The sequence below is a fragment of the Salvelinus fontinalis genome, unplaced genomic scaffold (genome assembly GCF_029448725.1).
Source record: "Salvelinus fontinalis isolate EN_2023a unplaced genomic scaffold, ASM2944872v1 scaffold_0073, whole genome shotgun sequence".
Taxonomy (NCBI): Eukaryota; Metazoa; Chordata; class Actinopteri; order Salmoniformes; family Salmonidae; genus Salvelinus; species Salvelinus fontinalis.
In genome coordinates, this window is record NW_026600282.1 from 78,362 (window position 1) to 101,838 (window position 23,477).

Below are 23,477 nucleotides of genomic sequence, written 5' to 3' on the forward strand. Positions count from 1 at the left end.
ATACATATGAGATGAGTAATGTAGGGTATATAAACATAAAGTGGCATAGTTTAAAGTGGCTAGTGATACATGTATTACATAAAGATGGCAAGATGCAGTAGATGATATAGAGTACAGTATATACATATACATATGAGATGAGTAGTGTAGGGTATGTAAACATTATATTAAGTGGCATTGTTTAAAGTGGCGAGTGATACATTTTTACATAATTTCCATCAATTCACATTATTAAAGTGGCTGGAGTTGAGTCAGTATGTTGGCAGCGGCCACTAAATGTTAGTGGTGGCTGTTTAACAGTCTGATGGCCTTGAGATAGAAGCTGTTTTTCAGTCTCTCGGCCCCTGCTTTGATGCACCTGTACTGACCTCGCCTTCTGGATGATAGCGGGGTGAACAGGCAGTGGCTCGGGTGGTTGTTGTCCTTGATGATCTTTATGGCCTTCCTGTGACAACGGGTGGTGTAGGTGTCCTGGAGGGCAGGTAGTTTGCCCCCGGTGATGCGTTGTGCAGACCTCACTACCCTCTGGAGAGCGTTACGGTTGTGGGCGGAGCAGTTGCCGTACCAGGCGGTGATACAGCCCGACAGGATGCTCTCGATTGTGCATCTGTAGAAGTTTGTGAGTGCTTTTGGTGACAAGCCGAATTTCTTCAGCCTCCTGAGGTTGAAGAGGCGCTACTGTGCCTTCTTCACAACGCTGTCTGTGTGGGTGGACCAATTCAGTTTGTCCGTGATGTGTACACCGAGGAACTTAAAACTTTCCACCTTCTCCACTACTGTCCCGTCGATGTGGATAGGGGGGTGCTCCCTCTGCTGTTTCCTGAAGTCCACAATCATCTCCTTTGTTTTGTTGATGTTGAGTGTGAGGTTATTTTCCTGACACCACACTCCGAGGGCCCTCACCTCCTCCCTGTAGGCCGTCTCGTCGTTGTTGGTAATCAAGCCTACCACTGTAGTGTCGTCCGCAAACTTGATGATTGAGTTGGAGGCGTGCATGGCCACGCAGTCGTGGGTGAACAGGGAGTACAGGAGAGGGCTCAGAACGCACCCTTGTGGGGCCCCACAGTGTTGAGGATCAGCGGGGTGGAGATGTTGTTACCTACCCTCACCACCTGGGGGCGGCCCGTCAGGAAGTCCAGGACCCAGTTGCACAGGGCAGGGTCGAGACCCAGGGTCTCGAGCTTGATGACGAGTTTGGAGGGTACTATGGTGTTAAATGCTGAGCTGTAGTCGATGAACAGCATTCTCACATAGGTATTCCTCTTGTCCAGATGGGTTAGGGCAGTGTGCAGTGTGGTTGTGATTGCGTCGTCTGTGGACCTATTGGGTCGGTGAGCAAATTGGAGTGGGTCTAGGGTGTCAGGTAGAGTGGAGGTGATATGGTCCTTAACTAGTCTCTCAAAGCACTTCATGATGACGGAAGTGAGTGCTACGGGGCGGTAGTCGTTTAGCTCAGTTACCTTAGGTTTCTTGGGAACAGGAACAATGGTGGCCCTCTTGAAGCATGTGGGAACAGCAGACTGGGATAAGGATTGATTGAATATGTCCTTAAACACACCAGCCAGCTGGTCTGCGCATGCTTTAAGGACGCGGCTAGGAATGCCGTCTGGGCCTGCAGCCTTGCGAGGGTTAACACATTTAAATGTTTTACTCACCTCGCCTGCAGTGAAGGAGAGCCCGCAGATTTTGGTAGCGGGCCGTGTCAGTGGCACTGTATTGTCCTCAAAGCGAGCAAAAAAGTTATTTAGTCTGTCTGGGAGCAAGACATCCTGGTCCGCGACGGGGCTGGTTTTCTTTTTGTAATCCGTGATTGACTGTAGACCCTGCCACATACCTCTTGTGTCTGAGCTGTTGATTTGCGACTCTACTTTGTCTCTATACTGGCACTTAGCTTGTTTGATTGCCTTGCGGAGGGAATAGCTACACTGTTTGTATTCGGTCATGTTTCCGGTCACCTTGCCCTGGTTAAAAGCAGTGGTTCGCGCTTTCAGTTTCACGCGAATGCTGCCATCAATGCACGGTTTCTGGTTTGGGAATGTTTTAATCGTTGCTGTGGGTACGACATCGTCAATGCACTTTCTAATGAACTCGCTCACCGAATCAGCGTATTCGTCAATGTTGTTGTTGGACGCAATGCGGAACATATCCCAATCCACGTGATCGAAGCAGTCTTGAAGAGTGGAATCAGATTGGTCGGACCAGCGTTGAACAGACCTGAGCGCGGGAGCTTGCTGTTTTAGTTTCTGTTTGTAGGTTGGAAGCAACAAAATGGAGTCGTGGTCAGCTTTTCCGAAAGGAGGGCGGGGGAGGGCCTTATATGCATCGCGGAAGTTAGTATAACAATGATCCAAGGTTTTACCAGCCCTGGTAGCACAATCGATATGCTGATAGAATTTAGGGAGTTTTGTTTTCAAATTAGCCTTGTTAAAATCCCCAGCTACGATGAATGCAGCCTCAGGGTGTGTGGTTTCCAGTTTACAAAGAGTCAGATAAAGTTCGTTCAGGGCCATCGATGTGTCTGCTTGGGGGGGGGGAATATATACGGCTGTGATTATAATCAAAGAGAATTCCCTTGGTAGATAATGCAGTCGACATTTGATTGTGAGGAATTCTAAATTTACTTTTTTTTTTTTACATTGTAGTCATTTAGCAGACGTTCTTATCCAGAGCGACTTACAGTAGAGTGCATACATTTTATTACATTTTTACATACTGAGACAAGGATATCCCTACCGGCCAAACCCTCCCTATCCCGGACGACGCTATGCCAATTGTGCGTCGCCCCACGGACCTCCCGGTTGCAGCCGGCTGCGACAGAGCCTGGGCGCGAACCCAGCCCCGCCTGGGCGCGAACCCAGAGACTCTGGTGGCGCAGCTAGCACTGCGATGCAGTGCCCTAGACCACTGCGCCACCCGGGACTCAGGTGAAGAGAATGACTTGAGTTCCTGTATGTTGTTATGATCACACCACATCTCGTTAATCATAAGGCATACACCCCCGCCCCTCTTCTTAACAGAAAGATGTTTGTTTCTGTCAGCGCGATGTGTGAAGAAACCAGCTGGCTGCACCGACTCCGTTAGCGTCTCTTGAGTGAGCCATGTTTCCGTGAAGCAAAGAACCTTACAGTCTCTGATGTCTCTCTGGAATGTTACCCTTGCTCGGATTTCATCAACCTTGTTGTCAAGAGACTGGACATTGGCGAGTAGTATGCTAGGGAGTGGAGCGCGATGAGCCCGTCTCCGAAGCCTGACCAGAAGACCGCTTCGTTTGCCCCTTTTACGGCATCGTTGTTTAGGGTCGCCGGCTGGGATCAGATCCATTGTACTGGGTGGAAGGCAAAACACAGGATCCACTTCGGGAGAGTCATATTCCTGGTTGTAACGATGGTGAGTTGACGTTGCTCTTATATTCAGTAGTTCCTCCCGACAGTATGTAATGAAACCTAAGATTACCTGGGGTACCAATGTAAGAAATAACACATAAAAAAACAAAATACTACATAGTTTCCTAGGAACGCAAAACATCTCTCACGTGCATCTCTTCTTATGAGCAGGTGAGGATGGGAAGGGTACTTTCAGAATAAAACCCCAAAATAAATTCTAGATGGCGATGCCATAAAGAAGTCTCGATATACCTTACATACAGTCGTTCTGATGACTAAACTATCGCTGAATACCATGTCTCCACTAGTACTATTGACAGTCTCTTCATGGTGTGCTTTGGGCTATGATCCTGGCCTAGTAGGCATAAGAAAGAATAAGATCCAGATCAATCTTTGGCGTGAAATAAGAAAAAGTAAAATGTATTCCGAGAGGGCTTCATCCTTGTCCAATTTTCATCCTCGTCCAATCTTTATCTGTGTTTAGACAATTGGGTGTTTGTTTAATTGTGCCCAACACAATTGGCCCAGCGTTGTCCGGATTTGGCCGGGGTAGGCCGTCATTCTAATTAAGAATTTGTTCTTAACAGACTTGCCTAGTTAAATAAAGGTTAAATAAATTAAAAAATATATATTTAAGGGTTATATAATTCAAATCAAGTTTATTTGTCTTCTGAACAGGACACATGTTATGTACACAGTACAATCAAATTCTATCTTGCAGTTAACTCTCGACAATGCAACAACAATAAAATACTTAAGTAGAATATTCAATGTAATAAAACCATTTAGATACAATAGATACAGCACAATATACAGGTGTAGTAATGTGAAGTGCTAACAGAAGAAGTCGGAACTATTTAAACCGTGGACTTTGGTTATTCAACAGAAATCCAATCTGATCTTGCTTGTAGACAACGCAACTCTTAAAGGCAACGTAAACGCTGCTGATGTGAGCTGAATTGGAAATTACCTTTAAAACCTTTAAACACACATTAGTGCAGTTTCTGATTTGAATCCAAGTCACAAAAATTATACTTTTCACTACCTCATTTCATCACTGCAGTTCTTTTTCTAGACAGTATCTGAACCAATCTCTTTCTAATCTCTTTGGTCTTTAGACAGTAGACTGTAGGGTTGATCAGAGAAGGTAACAGCGTGCCCATAATCAGTAAAGCATTACGCTCCGTCAGATTCAGCCTCACCCCTATCCTCGTCAACAACACAGAGACTTACTTGGGAGCGTGACAAATACAGGTATTAAACACCTGTACCCTGCTCTCGTTGTTAGGCAGTCTCAGTACTGTGTAGATCAGATTCACGTATGACAGCAGAATGAATATGAACTGTGCACCAATCAACCACAGACCCAGGATGGTGGGAAGCATCCAATAGGGTTCAGGGTTGACACAGGCGGCTCTGACCATAGCAGGATAGTCACAGAACACATATCTAATGATGGGCTGGCAGTATGGAAGACTGTCTGCCTGAGCTGCTACTACCCCCATGACCCCTAACCCTATCAGCCAGGTAGCTGTGATCAACAGGAAGAGCCGTGGGTTAGTCAGGATGCTGTGGTACCTAAGAGGGGTGCTGATAGCGATGGTTCGGTCCAAAGCCATCAGAGACAGGGACAGAAACTCTTCGATGTCACCCAGGTGGTATGCTTGATATGCAGGAATAGTAGGAGATGGTTTTGACCTCGGCCAGCAGGACAGAGATCATGTTGGTGCTGGTGCTGGTGGTGAACATGATGTCCACCACGGCCAGGTTACAGATGAGGAGGTACATGGGCGTGTGCAGCCGTCTGTCCGTCACGATGATGCAGATGTTGGTGCCGCTTCCCAGAAGCACAAGGAAATAGGTGATGAAGATGAGGAAGCCCAAGAGCTTCTGGTGTGAGTGGTGGTCGAAACCTGTGATGGTAAACTCCTCCACATTCTTCCCCGTGAAATTCACTGAAGACATCCTACACAAGCATCAGCCTACACAGATATAAAGATGATATATGAACACAACAACTCTATAGTTAAACTAAGACACTAACAAATGGTGACACAAGTCGCACGATCAAATCCCTCCATTGAAGCTGGCTGAGTAGACAGAACTCCAAAAACCCTAGGCTGGATACTGTGACACTGTGACTCTGTCAGCACTTATACATTAGGTGACCAAACCACGTGGTGAAAAGGAGGGGGAGTTATTTCCCAAATTATAGGTCAGGACCCACTGGGAGGAGACAGCCAATTGGTTTTGAATCATGGCCTAAGTTTTGGTCTTGGATATCATTATTTGGAAACCTATATAGTTTGACATAGGAATACTTTAACAAAACCATCACACTTTATAGTCAATGCCCAGATCCAAAAGTCATCAGCCAATAAGACCACAGACTGCAACACTGCTGGCTTTCATCTCTCCTCTCTAATCAGGGAATGACTGTCTATAACTCACTAGTGAATCACCAAAAAGAAAAAAGGCCAGCAGTACTGTGGACCTAGATGCCTGGATCTGAAAACATCTCCTTAAGTGACTGGTTTCGTGTCTCTGGGGAGTAAACACCTACAGACCACAGGTTTAATCATTAGATGCTATGCTATGCTATGGAGCTATGTTTTCTTTGGGGTGTAAACACTTTCAGACCACAGGTTTAATCATTGGATGCTATGCTATGCTATGGAGCTATGTTTTCTTTGGGGTGTAAACACTTTCAGACCACAGGTTTAATCTATTTATGATATGCTATGCTATGCTACGCTATGGAGCTACGTTTTCTCTGGGGGTGTAAACACCTACAGTCCCCAGGTCCAGAGGTCTAATTATTAGACTAATGGTTTCCCTGAATCCCCACCTCTCTTATTAAGGTTAATAAACATCATCAGGGAGCAGTATTACCACTTCCTCATTGAATTGATAGTCCCACTGATCCATCCAACTGGCTCCATGTGGAAGAAGATACAGTAGATGATATGCAATGTATACGCTATCTCTAGATATACCCAGGCAATTCACACAAGGAGGTACAACTTCGATGGTCCCACCTGCTTCACACTGCAAGAAAAAACTACAACTATCAGATTGTAATGTATCTCAAGGTAGTGGTAAAAGTGAAAACATACATTTGAAGTCGGAAAGTTTACATTCACCTTAGCTAAATACATTTAAACTCAGTTTTTCACAATTACTGACATTTAATCCTAGTAAAAATGTCCTGTCGTAGGTCAGTTAGAATCACATCTTACATACGATCAATTAGTATTTGGTAGCATTGCCTTTAAATTGTTTAACTTGGGTCAAACGTCCCGGGTAGCCTTCCACAAGCTTCCCACAATAAGTTGGGTGAATTTTGGCCCATTCCACCTGACAGAAGTGGTGTAACTGAGTCAGGTTTGTAGGCCTCCTTGCTCGCACACGCTTTTCCAGTTCTGCCCACAAATGTTCCATTTGGAAGACCCATTTGCGGCCAAGCTTTAACTTCTTGACTGATGTCTTGAGATTTTGCTTTAATATATCCACATAATTTTCCTTCCTCATAATGCCATCTATTTTGTGACACGCACCAGTCCCTACTGCAGCAAAGCACCCCCACAATATGATGCTGCCACCCCTGTGCTTCACAGTTGGGATGATGTTCTTCAGCTTGAAAGCCTCCCCCTTTTTCCTACAAGCATAACGATGGTCATTATGGCAAAACATTTGTATTTTTGTTTCATCAGACCAGAGGACATTTCTCAAAAGTACAATCTTCGTTCCAATGTGCAGTTGCAAACCGTAGTCTGTCTTTTTTATGGCGGTTTTGGAGCAGTGGCTTCTTCCTTGCTGAGCGGCCTATCAGGTTATGTCGATACAGGACTCGGTTTACTGTGGATATAGATATTTTGTACCCGTTTCCTCCAGCATCTTCACAAGGTCGTTTTACTGTGCTGTTGTTCTGGGATTGATTTGCAATTTTTGCACAAGTACGTTCATCTCTAGGAGACAGAATGCGTCTCCTTCCTGAGCGGTATGACAGCTGCATAGTCCCACGGTGTTTATACTTGCGTACTATTGTTTGTACAGATGAACATGGTACCTTCAGGCATTTGGAAATTGCTTCCAAGGGTGAACCAAGGACTTGTGGAGGTCTACAATTTTTTACCTGAGGTCTTGGCTGATTTTCCTTTGATTTTCCCATGATGTCAAGCAAAGACGCACTGAGTTTGAAGGTAGGCCTTGAAATACATCCACAGGTACACCTCCAATTGCCTCAAATGATGTCAATTAGCTTATCAGAAGCTTCTAAAGCCAAGACATAATTTTCTGGAATTTTCCAAGCTGTTTAAAGGCACAGTCAACTTAGTGTATGTTAACTTCTGACCAACTGAAATTGTGATACAGTGAATTATAAGTGAAAGAGTCTGTATGTAAACAATTGTTGGGTAAACTACTTGTGTCATGCACGAAGTAGATGTCCTAACCGACTTGCCAAAACTATAGTTTGTTAACAAGAAAGGTGTGGAGTGGTTGAAAAACGCAATTTAATGATGCCAACCTAGGTGTATGTAAACTTCCGACTTCAACTGTACATTTGGGCCTAACATTGTGGCCTAAAGACATTGGTCCCCACTTCATCTGAAGCATGATGTAGCTAACAACAGTTCCATGGTCACCTGCATGGCTACCTGTAAACAGGTGAGGTGATGACTCAGCCTCCCAGGTCTACCAACACTCTAATTAGGTCTCTGATGAACACCTGTTTGTTGAGCCTGCGTCTGAGGAGAGTGACAGGGACACTAGACCTGGTGGGAATACAGCTCTGCCATCAAACAGCTTGTTACTGTACACTCATTAGGAGAGAGAGAGAGAGAGACTCGTGTACGCAACAGGCCAAAGCCATGGGTTTAGGCAATCTAATTAAATATTACTGCTAAATGTAAATTTGCTGAATCTTGACAAAATACTGTTTATTAATCTCTCTACATTGTCCCTAAAAGACCCAACATTTAGTGGGTTGGTAATATGTTCAACACTGTGACATCAACCTTCTCATAGGATCTGATGTCACTCTGTACAGAGTGAACAAATAGGCAGTCATCAGAGAGCCAATTATAATGTTGATACACCTGAGAAGAGTGTTTACAGGTAGACAGCTTAGGCTGGGGAGAGTTAGGACGTTTTAGGGTCAAAGGGCTCAAGAACAATGTCAATGCAAGTCTGCACTTTTGTTACTACCTTGCATGCTGTCTACTGCAAAGCCCTTGAAAATAAACTACTGAAAATGTAGGACTAGACAAGGCTGTCCCTTCTCCCCCCTTTTATTCACTATTGTGAAAAGCCACTGGTCATCTCAGTCCAGGCCAATGAGAACATGAGGGGAGTGTAAAGCCACTTATCATCTCAGTCCAGGTCAATGAGAACATAAGGGTAATGAAACGGAAGGACATCCAGGCCAATGAGAACATAAGGGAAGTTAAACGGAAGGACAACTGTGCCAGAAGGCTGAGGCAGTGGTCAAACAACAGTCCCACTTCAGAGTAATGGAGGACACTGGAATTAGGTTGGTCACATTGGATCTGGTCAATAGTCAAAATACTGTCCTGGAATTCACTGTGGGTCAATTAAACTTGTCGGAGTGGGCGTCCTGATTCTAGTTTGTGAGCTAAGCAGGCTACTGCCTGGGAAGGTCTCCCACTCAGAAGTATGAGATGGGGAGGGGGCGGGGGTATGTTGACCTCAGGTCTCCATACTGGTAGCCCGAGGTAGTGGGAGCCGGGGAATCTATCAAATAGCGCACCTCTAACTTTGTACAGTACTAATGCAATTAGTAATGCAATTAGTTGTGCAATTTATTTTGTGTGTTTCATGTTTGAAGTGCAATAGTGTAATAATCAGGTTCTCTTCTTTTATAAGTGTGTTATCTATTTATGTATTTGTGTGATATAGTTTTATTTGTGTGTTTTATGTTAGCAATAGGGTAATAGTGTAATAATTTGATTCTCTTAATTATTTGTATTTATATACTACAATTTGTTTCTATTTGTCTATTAAATGTGATGATTATTTATTTGTGTTGTTCTGTCACGTTCCTGACCTGTTTTCCTTGTTTTTGTATGCGTTTAGTTGGTCAGGGCGTGAGTTGGGGTGGGCATTCTATGTTATGTGTTTCTATGTTGGGTTAAATGTGTTGCCTGATATGGTTCTCAATTAGAGGCAGGTGTTTGACGTTTCCTCTGATTGAGAGCCATATTAAGGTAGGCTGTTCTCACTGTTTGTTGGTGGATGATTGTTCCTGTGTCTGTGTCTACCACACGGGACTTTTTCGTGTTTTCGTTCGATTGTGTAGTCTGTACCTGTTCGTGCGTTCTTCGTGTATATGTAAGTTCTCAAGTTCAGGTCTGTCTACGTCGTTTTGTTGTTTTGTATTTTCCAAGTGTTTTTTCGTGTTCGTCTTGTCGTTAATAAATATTCATTATGTCTTCATTCAGCGCTGCGTTTTGGTCCGACCCTTACTCCTTCTCCTCATCCGAGGAGGAGGATTTAGACAGCCGTTACATGTTCCAAATGTCAATAGATGGAGAACTGAAGAGATGCTTTTGAAATGGAGTCCTCTGATGTCTGAACAGGGAGGGACGTTTCCCTCAGTATTAAATTCATTCAAGACACATCTGTTACTTTTTATCATCTTTGTTATTATTGAATCTAAAGAAATTATCAAGAGAGGGAGGAGTCTGTGTAATCTTCAAACATGTCAGGGAACTCCTGTCTTATACGGGGAACAATACAGGAAGGTATAATATTTGTACATTGTTATATTATCAGAACACAACTTCTACAGTATTATGTGAAGGATGTTTTATTCTACATGAAACTGTTACACCTGAAAGTTATCAAATCAAATGAAATTGTATTTGTCACATGCGCTGAATACAACAGGTGTAGACCTTACAGTGAAATGCTTACTTACAAGCCCTTTTAACCAACAATGCAGTGTAAGAAAATTCAACAAAAAAAGTAAGAGATAAGAAAAACAAATTATAAAGAGCAAAAGTAAATAAAAATAGCGGGGCGATATACAGGGGGCACTGGTACAGAATCAATGTGCGAGGGCACCGGTGTCCAGGTAATTGAGGTAATATGTACATGTAGGTAGAGTTTTTAAAGTGACTATGCAAAGATAATAACAGAGAGTAGCAGCAGCGTAGAAGAGGGGTAGGGGCAGGCAATAGAATCAGTCTGGGTAGCCATTTCAAATCAAATCAAAGTTTATTTGTCACGTGCGCCGAATTACAGTGAAATGCTTACTTACAGGCTCTAATCAATAGGGAAAAAAAGGTGTTAGGTGAACAATATGAACAAAATGATTAGCTGTTCAGTCGTCTTATGGCTTGGGGATAGAAGCTGTTTAGAAGCCTCTTGGACCTAGACTTGGCGCTCTGGTACCGCTTACCGTGCGTTGGCAGAGAGAACAGTCTATGACTAGGGTGGCTGGAGTCATTGACAATTTTTAGGGCCTTCCTCTGACATCGCCTGGTATAGAGGTCCTGGATGGCAGGAAGTTTGGCCCCGGTGATGTACTAGGCTGTACGCACTACCCTCTGTAGTGCCTTGCGGTCGGATGCCGAGCAGTTGCCATACCAGGCAGTGATGCATCCTATCAGGATGCTCTCAATGGTGCAGATATAAAACCTTTTGTGGATCTGAGGACCCATGCCAAATCTTTTCAGTCTCCTGAGGGGGAATAGGTTTTGTCGTGCCCTCTTCACAACTGTCTTGGTGTGCTTGGACTATGTTAGTTTGTTGGTGATGTGGACGCCAAGGAACTTGAAGCTCTCAACCTGCTCCACTACAGCCTCGTCGATGAGAATGGATGCGTGCTCGGTCCTCAATCATCTACTTTGTCTTAATCACGTTGAGGGAGAGGTTGTTGTCCTTGCACCACATGGTCAGGTCTCTGACCCACTCCCTATCTGCTGTCTTATCGTTGTCGGTGATCAGACCTACCACTGTTGTGTCATCAGCAAACTTAATGATGGTGTTGGGGTCGTGCCTGGCCTTGCAGTCATGAGTGAAGAGGTAGTACAGGAGGGGGCTGAGCACCACCCCTTAGGGGCCACCGTATTGAGGATCAGCGTGGCGGATATGTTGTTACCTACCCTTACCACCTAGGGGCAGCCCGTCAGGAAGTCCAGGATCCAGTCACAGAGGGAGGTGTTTAATCCCATTTGATTGTGAAAAGACTGGTGAGTAGCAAGTCAAAGTATAAAATTAAAATAAACATTTCATAACTCCTTAAAACTTGTTAGAGCTAGGGTCCTTTTTTCTCAATTTCCGCTTGACTGACGTGCCCAAAGTAAACTGCCTGTTGCTCAGGCCCTGAGGCCAGAATATGCATTTAATTGCTATCATTGGAAAGAAAAAACTTTTAAGTTTGTAGAAATGTTAATGTAGGAGACTATAACACAATAGATATGGTAGGAGAAAATCCAACGAAAAACCAACTGGAATAAAAAAGAATTGAGAGCCCATGCTCTTCCAATGGAACATATAGGCAAATAATTAAATCTAGCTCCCAGTATGCAATTCCTATGGCTTCCACTGGGTTCCAGTAGTCTTTGTTCAAGTTTTCAGGCTTGTTTCTTCCAAAACGAGTAAGAAATATGGGTTTTACTACAGGGACACAGAATTGGAAATTAGTGTATGCGCGTGCGACGAAGAGGACACGCAACTGCTAATATCGTTTTCCTATTGAACATACTTATTTCCGTATGAAATATTATTGTGTAATTACATTTTAGGGTATCTGAGGATTAACCTGTTTGGGCTGCAGGGGCAGTATTGAGTAGCCGGATAAAAGGTGCCCATTTCAAACGGCCTCGTACTCAATTCTTGCTCGTACAATATGCATATTATTATTACTATTGGATAGAAAACACTCTAATTTCTAAAACCGTTTGAATTATATCTGTGAGTAAAACAGAACTCATTTTGCAGCAAACTTCCTGACAGGAAGTGGAAAATCTGATATCGATGCTCTGTTCTAGGGCCTGCCTATTAATGTCCTTGATATTTCTTACAAAGGCCACTGGCACTGGATGTTAGTTGACAAGTTTTTAGGGTCCAGAAAAGCCATATAGGCATATACATTGCCATTACTCAGAAATCGCCATTGGATGCTATCTATACCTGTATCCAGAATTTGATTATGGACACCAATCCTGTATGCACTCTCTGCACCAGTAAATGTCTCATATTGTGCATTCTCTCCAGGCATGGTTTTCTTCTTTCAAGCTTTGTTTCCTCATCCTGTTCCTGTAACTTCCTGTTGGCCCACTGAACAATTGTGTCTACAGCTGCATTGACTTTTTCAAATCTCTTTCCATTACTTTCAGCTGCTCCTCTGTAGACACAACCATACGATGCGCAGACAGAATGTTCATTCCACTTGTTTGAAGATATTTTGTGACTGCGGAGGTGACCTGAAATATTCTGAGGAATATCTGAGCTGTAAGTATTGTTTCATACTTCAGCAACCCCTCAATGTATCCTTGTGCCTTGACCCGTACAGTAGTGTTGATGTTTTTATGATCTTGTATGGTTGAAAGAGTGAGAAGGACATCAACATACAGACCCTCATCTGGATTTCTAAAAGCTCCAAAGACCTTCTTTAAGGCAATGTCTTTAGCCCACCAGCGTGTCTCTCCAATTGGAGCAAGACGTCTGTGTCTTGGGTCCTTGCTCGCCTTCTGCGGTACGATTCACGGAAGAACACAGCTATGTTGTGTCAGCCAAAACAAGGATTAAAATGTGTGCATAGCACCATACATGCACTTCATGGATTTTGGGGGGGTTTGTATCATTTGATTTAAACAACATGCCTACCACTTTGAAGAAACAAACAAGAAATAAGACAAAAAAACAGAAAACTTGAGCGTGGATAACTATTCACCCCCCAAAGTCAACTTTGTTGAGCCACCTTTTGCAGCAATTACATCTGCAAGTCTCTTGGGGTATGTTGCTATAAGCTTGGCACATCTAGCCACTGGGTGTACAGCAATCTTTAAGTCAATCCGCTGTCGTGTCTTTGGCATCATTAAATTGAAGACTTATTTTATCAAATCAATTCTCTGTAATTATTATTACGTGATTAAGCTAATCATGTAAATGTAATTAACTAGGAAGTCGGGGTACCAAGGAAAATCTTCAGATTACAATGTTATCATTTTCCTAATATAACTCTTCAGATATTTTAATATCTGATCAATTAGTCTTCTAATTAATGAATTATTCCTTACCTCACGTTAGTCTCATTCCAAACGTCGTAAATTGTTGGTTATCTGCACAAACCTTGCCTTTACTATGAATCATCCATACACCAATTGACTTAATCATTTATTTACTAACGAACTATATAATCACAGAAATGCACAAACAAACAAACAGTAGATATGGTTAAAAGGACATGATGGGGAGGTTCCCTAGTGGGCTTAGCCGATATAACGGCTTGGTGGACAAAGGGAAATGGGTGTGGACTGAGAAGGGTGTGAAAGACAAAAGAGTCACTACACAGTTGATAATTATATTCATTGAAATGCTAATCCTTTGCACATGAATGCTCATTCGTTCGGGAATAATTGCAATCAATGTATATTTACGCTCAGTGTGTCGTGGTGATTTCTGTTGGAATCGTCCATCTTTCTGTTGGAATGTTCATCCGCGTTGTAACGGTCATCTTGTGGTGAATGAGCGGACCAAGGCGCAGCAGGTGATGAAGACATAATGAATATTTATTAACAGAACGACGAAACACGAAAACTCTTAAACAAACTACAAAACAAATAAACGACGTAGACTGACCTAAAACATGAGAACTTACAAATACACGAAGAACGCACGAACAGGTACAGACTACAAACCAACGCTACAGTCCCATGTGGTACGAACATACATACAGACGGGAAGACAATCACCCACAAACAAACAGTGAGAACAGCCTACCTTAAAACCTCTACCGAGCACCTACCCCGGGTCCGGGAGCACCCCCCACCCCCCCCCCCCCACACTGATTAGCTTCGCTAGCATAGCGTCACAATTAAATAGTAGCATCTAAATATCATTAAATCACAAGTCCAAGACACCTAATGAAAGATACAGATCCTGTGAATAAAGCCACCATTTCAGATTTTTATAATGTTTTACAGGGAAGACACAATATGTAAATCTATTAGCTAAACACGTTAGCAAAACACACAATTTTTTTACTCCAACAGTTTTTTCCTGCGTCAGTAGCTATCACTAATTCGACTAAATAAAAATATATATAGCCACTAACCAAGAAACAACTTCATAAGATGACAGTCTGATAACATATTTATGGTATAGCATAGTTTTTTTTTGAAAAATGTGCATTTTTCAGGTATAAATCACAGTTCTACATTGCAGCTGCAATCTGAAATAGTGCCGACGCAGCCAGAACAATTACAGAGACCAACGTCATATAACTAATTACTTGTCTTAAAACATTTCAGAAAAAATACACAGCGTACAGATATTGAAAGCCCAACATCTGGTGAATCCAAACAAAATTTCTGATTTATTAAATGTTTTATAGCGAAAACAAAATGTAGCGCTAAATTAGCATAGCCACGCCAGCCAGAACCAGCTAGGCGCCCCCGACCAGTTCACATGCACGACAGATATATGAAATAACATCGTAAATTGGGTCTTACTATTGCTGATCTTTCATCAGAATGTTGATCAAGGTGTCCTTAGTCCTGATGAGTCGTTCAATCCATTCATAATGGCAACTTTCCCTCTTCATTTAGCATATGTACTGGTCGACTGGCCAAAGTAAAAAAAGTCACAGAACGGAACACGGCAAAACTCCCGAAAAAATTCAAATAATCTGATTAAACTATATTGAAAAAACATACATTAAGATGATATGGTCACATGTATCAAACAAACTTCGAGACGGAGATAGTTTTCATCCGTAACGGCAGCAAAACAGTAGACAATCGCACCTCCAAATAGTGCAATTCAGAGAACCGGAAGTTGTCGGTCACGCCAAAGAAATAGGTCTTATTTCACGTCAGTACAAGATAAACAAAAAATTTGTCCTCTGACGTCCTCTTGACACACAGAGGAAGACGAATGAAGTGTGTTTCGGGTCATAGGTGGCGTGACCATATATAGGCAGAGCGTTGAAGCGAGCATACCCATCTTGCATTCTTCTTCTTGGTCAGGGAAAGTGCTGTCAAATGACTTCTGTTTCACTCAGAGACAAAATTGAAACGGTTTTAGAACCTATAGATTGTTTTCTATCCAATGGTATTAATTATATGCATATAGTAAGAGCAATAATTGAATAAGAGGCAGTTTAATCTGTAGAGGAAATTATGCTAATGTGAAAACAGCACCCCCTGTATTCTCAAGAAGTTAATATGGTTCTCAATCAGAGGAAACGTCAAACACCTGCCTCTAATTGAGAACCATATCAGGCAACACATTAAACCCAACATAGAAACACAATACATAGAATGCCCACCCCAACTCACGCCCTGACCAACTAAACACATACAAAAACAAGAGAAAACAGGTCAGGAACGTGACACGCGCATCTCTCTCTGCTTTCCTTAAGTCTTTCGTGGTTAGAATGGATACTTCAGAGTACCATTCAGAAACGTTCTTATAGAATAGATGTTTCAGCGGTTGTTGGTCTTCGCAATCCAAGTTGACATAATTTCTAGCCGCAGACTAGTAATTAGTATTTAAGATTTGCTCTTATTCTGTAAGGATCGATAGTCTCAGAGTTGAACCATTTCCACCCGTGTAGCCAATGCTCCACGTGGTATGGTTAGGAATTCAACAACCATTACAACCTTAGCTTATACTGAGGTTTTTGTGGTCTAAACTCAAACCTTCGCCACCTCGGTGATCGAGGTACGCATGGTTTCAAGAGGATATCTTCAGGTGGGGGTTGTATTCCTAACAGTAGAAAACGGCTGTCCCATGAGCCAGATCATGTCGGTGCTCATGGAGGCAGGGCAACGATTTAGATCAACTTTAAAGGGAATATAACACCATCACATAATTTCACAAATAGTTTAATCTTTACTCATTCATTTTATACAATAATTAGACGCAAACCTCATAACGGAGGCTCCTGTATAAACAGAGTTATGGTAATGTGGCTGTATTGTCTTTCATGAGGTCACAAACATGAAACAAAACGGACTGGGTCATAGCTGGCTTCTCCACCGACCGTTTACACATTCTCCAAAACATGGATATTGTTCAGTTCTCAAGTTCTGTGATATAGAAGACATTCCTTTGTTCTCTCTATGTGTGTCTTTCTGCATGACCAGGAGGAGAGTCTCCTTCAGGAATTTACGTCCTGAGATAACAGAACCTGGGTGTTGGAGGGAGAGAGGGGGAAGCCACTCGCTATACCCAAAGAGGGCCACATCATGACACCAAAGATTCTCAATTGGATTGAGGTCTGGGCTTTGACTAGGCCATTCCAAGACATTGAAATGTTTCCCTTAAACCACTCGAGTGTTGCTTTAGCAGTATGCTTAAGGTCATTGTCCTGCTGGAAGGTGAACCTCTGTCCCAGTCTCAAATCTCTGGAAGACTGAAACCGGTTTCCCTCAAGAATTTCCCTGCATTTAGCACCATCCATCATTCCTTCAATTCTGACCAGGTTCCCAGTCCCTGCCGATGAAAAACATCCCCACAGCATGATGCTGCCACCACAATGCTTCACTGTGAGGATGGTGTTCTCGGAGTGATAAGAGGTGTTGGGTTTGCGCCAGACATAGCATTTTCCTTGATGGCCAAAAAAGCTACATTTTGGTCTCATCTGACCAGAGTACCTCCTTCCATATGTTTGGGGAGTGTCCCACATGCCACTTGGCGAGCACCAAACGTGTTTGCTTCTTTTTGTCTTTAAGAAATTGCTTTTTTCTGGCCACTCTTCCATAAAGCCCAGCTCTGTGGAGTGTACAACTTAAAGTGGTCCTATGGACAGATTGTCCAATCTATGCTGTGGAGCTTTGCAGCTCCTTTAGGCTTATCGTTGGTCTATTTGTTGCCCCTCTGATTAATGCCCTCCTTGTCTGGTCTGTGAGTTTTGGTGGGCGGCCCTATCTTGGGAGGTTTGTGCCATATTCTTTCAATTTTTTAATAATGGATTTGATGGTTCTCTGTGAGATGTTCAAAGTATCTGACATTTTTTTATAACCCAACCCTGATCTGTACCTCACCACAACTTTGTCCCTGACCTGTTTGGAAAACTTGTTGGTCTTCATGGTGCGCTTGCTTGGTGGTGCCCCTTGCTTAGTGGTGTTGCAGACTCTGGGGCCTTTCAGAACACGTGTATATATACTGAGATCATGTGACAGATCATGTGACACTTAAATTGCACACAGGTGGACTTTAACTAATTATGTTGCTTCTGAAGGTAATTGGTTGGGGCTTCATAGCAAAGGGGGTGAATACATATGCACGCACCACTTTTCCGTTTTTTAAAAAACAAAATTAAACATTATTTTTTTTTCATTTCACTTCACCAATTTGGACTATTATGTGTATGTACATTACATGAAATCCAAATTAAAATCGATTTAAGTTACAGGTTGTAATGCAACAAAATAGGAAAAATGCCAAGGGTGATGAATACTTTTGCAAGAGACTGTATATCTATATGTTTAAACTTTTGAGTCGTCATGTTTACTTCATTAGAAAACTTTGAAAGCTTTCCAAAGCATAATGACTTTGGATCCCTCTCCCCTGTGTCCTCCATGTGTGTTTTTGCCACTCCCTGGGTGGCTTGAGCCTCTTTAAAAACTGCTCCACTAAACTCTACCGCAGGGCTTGGGTTGTGTCCACAACTTAACAACCTATGGACTGTTTGCATAGAGACTGCTTCGTTTGAAGAATCAAATACATTTGGATTTGTGTGCTGTTGTACTGTTTTCAAATGAACTCATTTGGATTTGAAGCTATAGGAATATAGTGATTTAGTTTTAATAACTCATAAGGGTTGATGCTTGAAGATGTCTTTTAGTGAACTTTTAGTGAATTTCACAGGGAAGAATGTGGAGGAGTTTACCATCACAGGCTTCGACCACCTCTCTCACCAGAAGCTCCTGGGCTTCCTCATCTTCATCACCTATTTCCTTGTGCTTCTGGGAAGCGGCACCAACATCTGCATCATCGCGACGGACAGACGGCTGCACACGCCCATGTACCTCCTCATCTGTAACCTGGCCGTGGTGGACATCATGTTCACCACCAGCACCAGCACCACCATGATCTCTGTCCTGCTGGCCGAGGTCAAAACCATCTCCTACTACTCCTGCATATCACGCATGTACATCTACCACCTGGGTGACATCACAGAGTGCATGGCCTTGTCCCTGATGGCTTTGGACCGAACCATCGCTATCAGCACCCCTCTTAGGTACCACAGCATCCTGACTAACCCACGGCTCATCCTGTTGATCACAGCTACCTGGCTGATAGGGTTAGGGGTCATGGGGGTATTAACAGCTCAGGCAGACAGCCTTCCATACTGCCAGCCCATCATTAGCTATGTGTTCTGTGACTATCCTGCTATGATCAGAGCCGCCTGTGTCAACCCTGAACCCTATTGGATGCTTCCCGCCATCCTGGGTCTGTGGGTGATTGGTGCACAGTTCATATTCATTCTGCTGTCATACGTGAATCTGATCTACACAGTACTGAGACTGCCTAACAACGAGAGCAGGGTACAGGTGTTTAATACCTGTATTTGTCACATCATTGTGGTATCCAGTTACTTTGGCCCCAAGTTAGTCTCTGGTTTGTTGACGAGGATAGGGGTGAGGCTGAATCTGACGGAGCGTAATGCTTTACTGATTATAGCCACGCTGTTACCTTCTCTGATCAACCCTACAGTCTACTGTCTGAAGACCAAAGAGATTAGAAAGAGATTGGTTCAGATACTGTCTAGAAAAAGAACTGCAGTGATGAAATGAGGTAGTGAAAAGTATCATTTTTGTGACTTAGATTCAATCAGAAACTGCACTAATGTGCATTGAAAGGTTTTAAAGGTAATTTCCAATTCAGCTCATATCAGCAGCGTTTACGTTGCCTTTAAGAGTTGCGTTGTCTACAAGCAAGATCAGATTGGATTTCTGTTGAATAACCACAGTCCACGGTTTAAAAAGTTCCGGCTTCTTCTGTTAGCACTTCACATTACTACACCTGTATATTGTCCTGTATCTATTGTATCTAAAGGGTTATTTTTGTTGTTGCAATGTTGAGAGTTAAACCTGGAAGTTAGATTTTATTTGTGCGGTGTACACATGTGTCCTTTGCAAATGACAAATAAACTAGATTTGATTATATAACCCATATATATATATATATATATATATATATATATATATATATATATATATATATTTAACTAGGCAAGTCAGTTAAGAACAAATTCCTATTTACAATGACGGCCTACATCGGACAAACCCGGACAACGCTGGGCCAATTGTGCGCCACCCTATGGGACTTCCAATCACGTCCGGATGTGATACAGCCTGGAATCAAACCAGGGACTGTAGTGACGCCTCTTGCAGTGAGATGCAGTACCTTAGAACGCTTTATTTAACTAGGCAATAACCCCTATATATTGTGATAAACAGAGGGGGATAAAGTGTTGACTTTCTCCTGGACTGCAAACTCTGGACCCAATAACAAAAACACATTTGTTTTTCTGTCTGTCATTTTTATGTATAAATACAACCACCTGATACACACCACAACAACAATACACATCACTGATAACCACCACAACACACCACCGATACACACCACGACACACCACCGACACACACCACAACACACCACCACAACACCGATACACACCACAACACCGATACACACCACAACACACCACCGATACACACCACAACACACCACCGATACACATCACGACACCGATACACACCACAACGCACCACCAATACACACCACAACACCGATACACACCACAACACACCACCGATACACACCACAACACACCACCGACACACATCACGACACCGATACACACCACAACACACCACCGACACACACCACAACACACCACCACAACACACCACCACAACACACCACCACAACACCGATACACACCACACCACCGATACACACCACAACACACCACCGATACACACCACAACACACCACCGATACACATCACGACACCGATACACACCACAACACACACCACAACACACCACCGATACACACCACAACACACCACCGATACACACCACAACACACCACAACACACCACCACAACACCGATACACACCACAACACACCACCGACACACACCACAACACACCACCACAACACACCACCACGACACCGATACACACCACAACACCGATACACACCACACCACAACACCGATACACATCACGACACCGATACACACCACAACACCGATAAACAACACAACAAACACCCAATTGAACAAACACCTAATTGTCTAAACACAGATAAAGATTGGACGAGGATGAAAATTGGACAAGGATGAAGCCCTCTCGGAATACATTTTACTTTTCCGTATTTCACGGCAAAGATTGATCTGGATCTTGTTTTTTCTTATGCCTACTAGGCCAGGATCGTAGCCCCAAGCACACCATGAAGAGACTGTCAATAGTACTAGCGTAGCCATGGTATTCAGCGATAGTTTAGTCATCAGAACGACTGTATGTAAGGTAAAAAAAATAAAATAAAAAAAATATCGAGACTTATTATGGCATCGCCATCTAGAATTTATTTTGTGGGTTTATTCTGAAAGTACCCTTTCCATCCTCACCTTCTCATGAGAAGAGATGCACATGAGAGGTGTTTAAATGACAGAGAAGTGAAGTGATGGAGATAACCTGTTGTTGGGCAACTAAAGTTGGTGCTGCTGCTCGTTGGAAAGGATTAATCTATAGAAAGGAGCTTGATTGTAACCTGACTCTTAATCAATGAATCCACAGGCCCTCTGAATAAAGTGATATAATAATGAAGTCAAGAAATTATAGCTATACTCTGCTACAAAGCTTTGTTAGGTCACAATCCCCACCAGCGTAGTAGTTAATGTCTATTCCCATTGTGTCATCGTCATCACCCATAAGAACCATTATTAATCACTGGTTGCATTCATTCAATCAGGACCTGCTTATTGAGGCCTATGGGGATGCAGTGGAGAAGCTGGAAGACAAGAGGAGACTGGGCCTCCATCTCAAATGGCACCCTATTCCCTTTATAGTGCCAGGTGACCAGGAACCAAAAGTAGTGCACTATATTACACATTCGTCTTCTGCGCATCCACCATTCCAGTGTTTAATTGCTATATTGTAATTACTTTGCCACCATGGCCTATGTATTGCCTTACCTCCCTTATCTTACCTCATTTGCACTCACTGTATATAGACTTTTTGTTTTCTACTGTATTATTGACTGTATGTTTGTTTATTCCATGTGTAACTCTGTGTTGTTGTATGTGTCGAACTGCTATGCTTTATCTTGGCCAGGTCACAGTAGCAAATGAGAACTTGTTCTCAACTAGCCTACCTGGTTAAATAAAGGTGAAATAAAAATACAATTAAAATATAAAATCGGGAATAGTGTGCCATTTGAGATGCATCCTGGGAAGTCTGTCTGAGCCACAAAGGACCAAAGGTCTCATTTAAAGGATCCTTTTACAAAATATATTTAAAGTTACAGACACAAAGAAATATAAAATATGGGTAATGTTTATATGAGAGAAGACCACTATGTCACTGTGCATTGTTGTTAATGAAATAGCTATATTTATTTTATTGAAGCTTAGTAACAATAAAAACAAGCCATTGTAAGTGTCATAGCATCGTCAGTGTCACTGCAATCTGTAAGCCAATACAGTACTGATAATACCTGACTGTTGTGTGTGTGTGAACATGGTTACCATGGTTACCGAACATATACAGGACATGGTTACCATGTCCTCATAATATAAGATCTTAATGTTCCAGACACATTTCATGGGAACTTACTTATTTCAAAAATGTAAAGTCAAACGGACAGCATGTTAACTACTTTGCCAATTGGAATCCAACAGACAATCATAATATCATTAAAAATATAAAATTCCCAGTTTATACTACAAAGCCAACTTTATATGAAGTGTTAAAATTAGGTTATATTTGACTCAAAATTCCATGACATTGAGTAATGTGGCTAATAGGCTAGATTATCTATTTATGTAGCTATTTATTTAGCAAGCTAAAAATACGGAGCCTAACTTTAGCTAGGGAGGATGTCATGTCCTTGGACAAGTGGGTGAGTGACTTTTTCCCCCCATATCGTTTTTCGGTGGCTACAGATGCAGGTGTCATTTGGTTAACAGTTATGTTATCAACAGCTAGCATATCTCTAGTTGTCAAATGTGGGTTGGAACAAGCATGCATTGGCAGGCAAGCTGCAGACGGATGAGCAGGCTACTACTCCCCATCGTTTATCATTCATCAGTGGTATGTTGACGGCCAACTAGAAGCAAAAGAAGTGTTTATCTACTGTTTACTTGTTAGAGTTGGGCTCACCTCACTCTGGCTAACTTTAGCTAGTTGTTGATGTACATAGACAACTGAGGGAGAGAGAGCCTACCTCTTCATGGTTGTTTGATATTGGAGTGTAAAGTTCTCAAATGCAAAATGAGAAACTGCATTTAATTAACTGAGAAAAGTGTGTTGTAACTGCTGCCAAATAATGAATAATATATATTGCTGGCCTGGGTCTCGAACCCAGGCCACCAGCACCAATGATCGCTCTAACCACTGTCCCAATAAGGCATATCTCTAAGGCATGTGGTTATTAGGCCAGTATATTTAGCTCCTGTCCAGAAGAATCCCTAACCCCTCCTCACTAGCACCCTGAAACAACTTGATAGGTGGAAGCAATAGGGTAAAGGCACATTGAAGTAAATCCCAGCTCTGTTAAAAGTATACTCAAGAAAATATTTTATTGATCATAGAGATTCGGGAGTATCGTTAAAACAGGTTCAGATGCCCCACCAACATTTGCTGAAATAGTCATTGA

At 42.6% G+C, this 23,477-nt stretch overlaps 1 protein-coding gene and 1 pseudogene across 1 annotated transcript; one reads left to right on the forward strand and one right to left on the reverse strand.

Annotated features, from left to right (window-relative positions):
* Positions 1-4,429: 4,429 nt before the first annotated feature.
* LOC129842884 (olfactory receptor 10G4-like) lies at positions 4,430-5,348 on the reverse strand (annotated as a pseudogene).
* Positions 5,349-18,415: 13,067 nt separating this feature from the next.
* LOC129842881 (olfactory receptor 10G7-like) lies at positions 18,416-19,378 on the forward strand. The gene has a single exon (XM_055911577.1). It carries the CDS (start codon positions 18,416-18,418, stop codon positions 19,376-19,378), a length of 963 nt encoding a protein of 320 aa, XP_055767552.1.
* Positions 19,379-23,477: the final 4,099 nt, after the last annotated feature.

Coding starts and splice junctions, on each gene's coding strand:
- LOC129842881 (XM_055911577.1), top strand. CDS start 18,416: ATGTCTTTTAGTGAACTTTTAGTGAATTTCACAGGGAAGAATGTGGAG.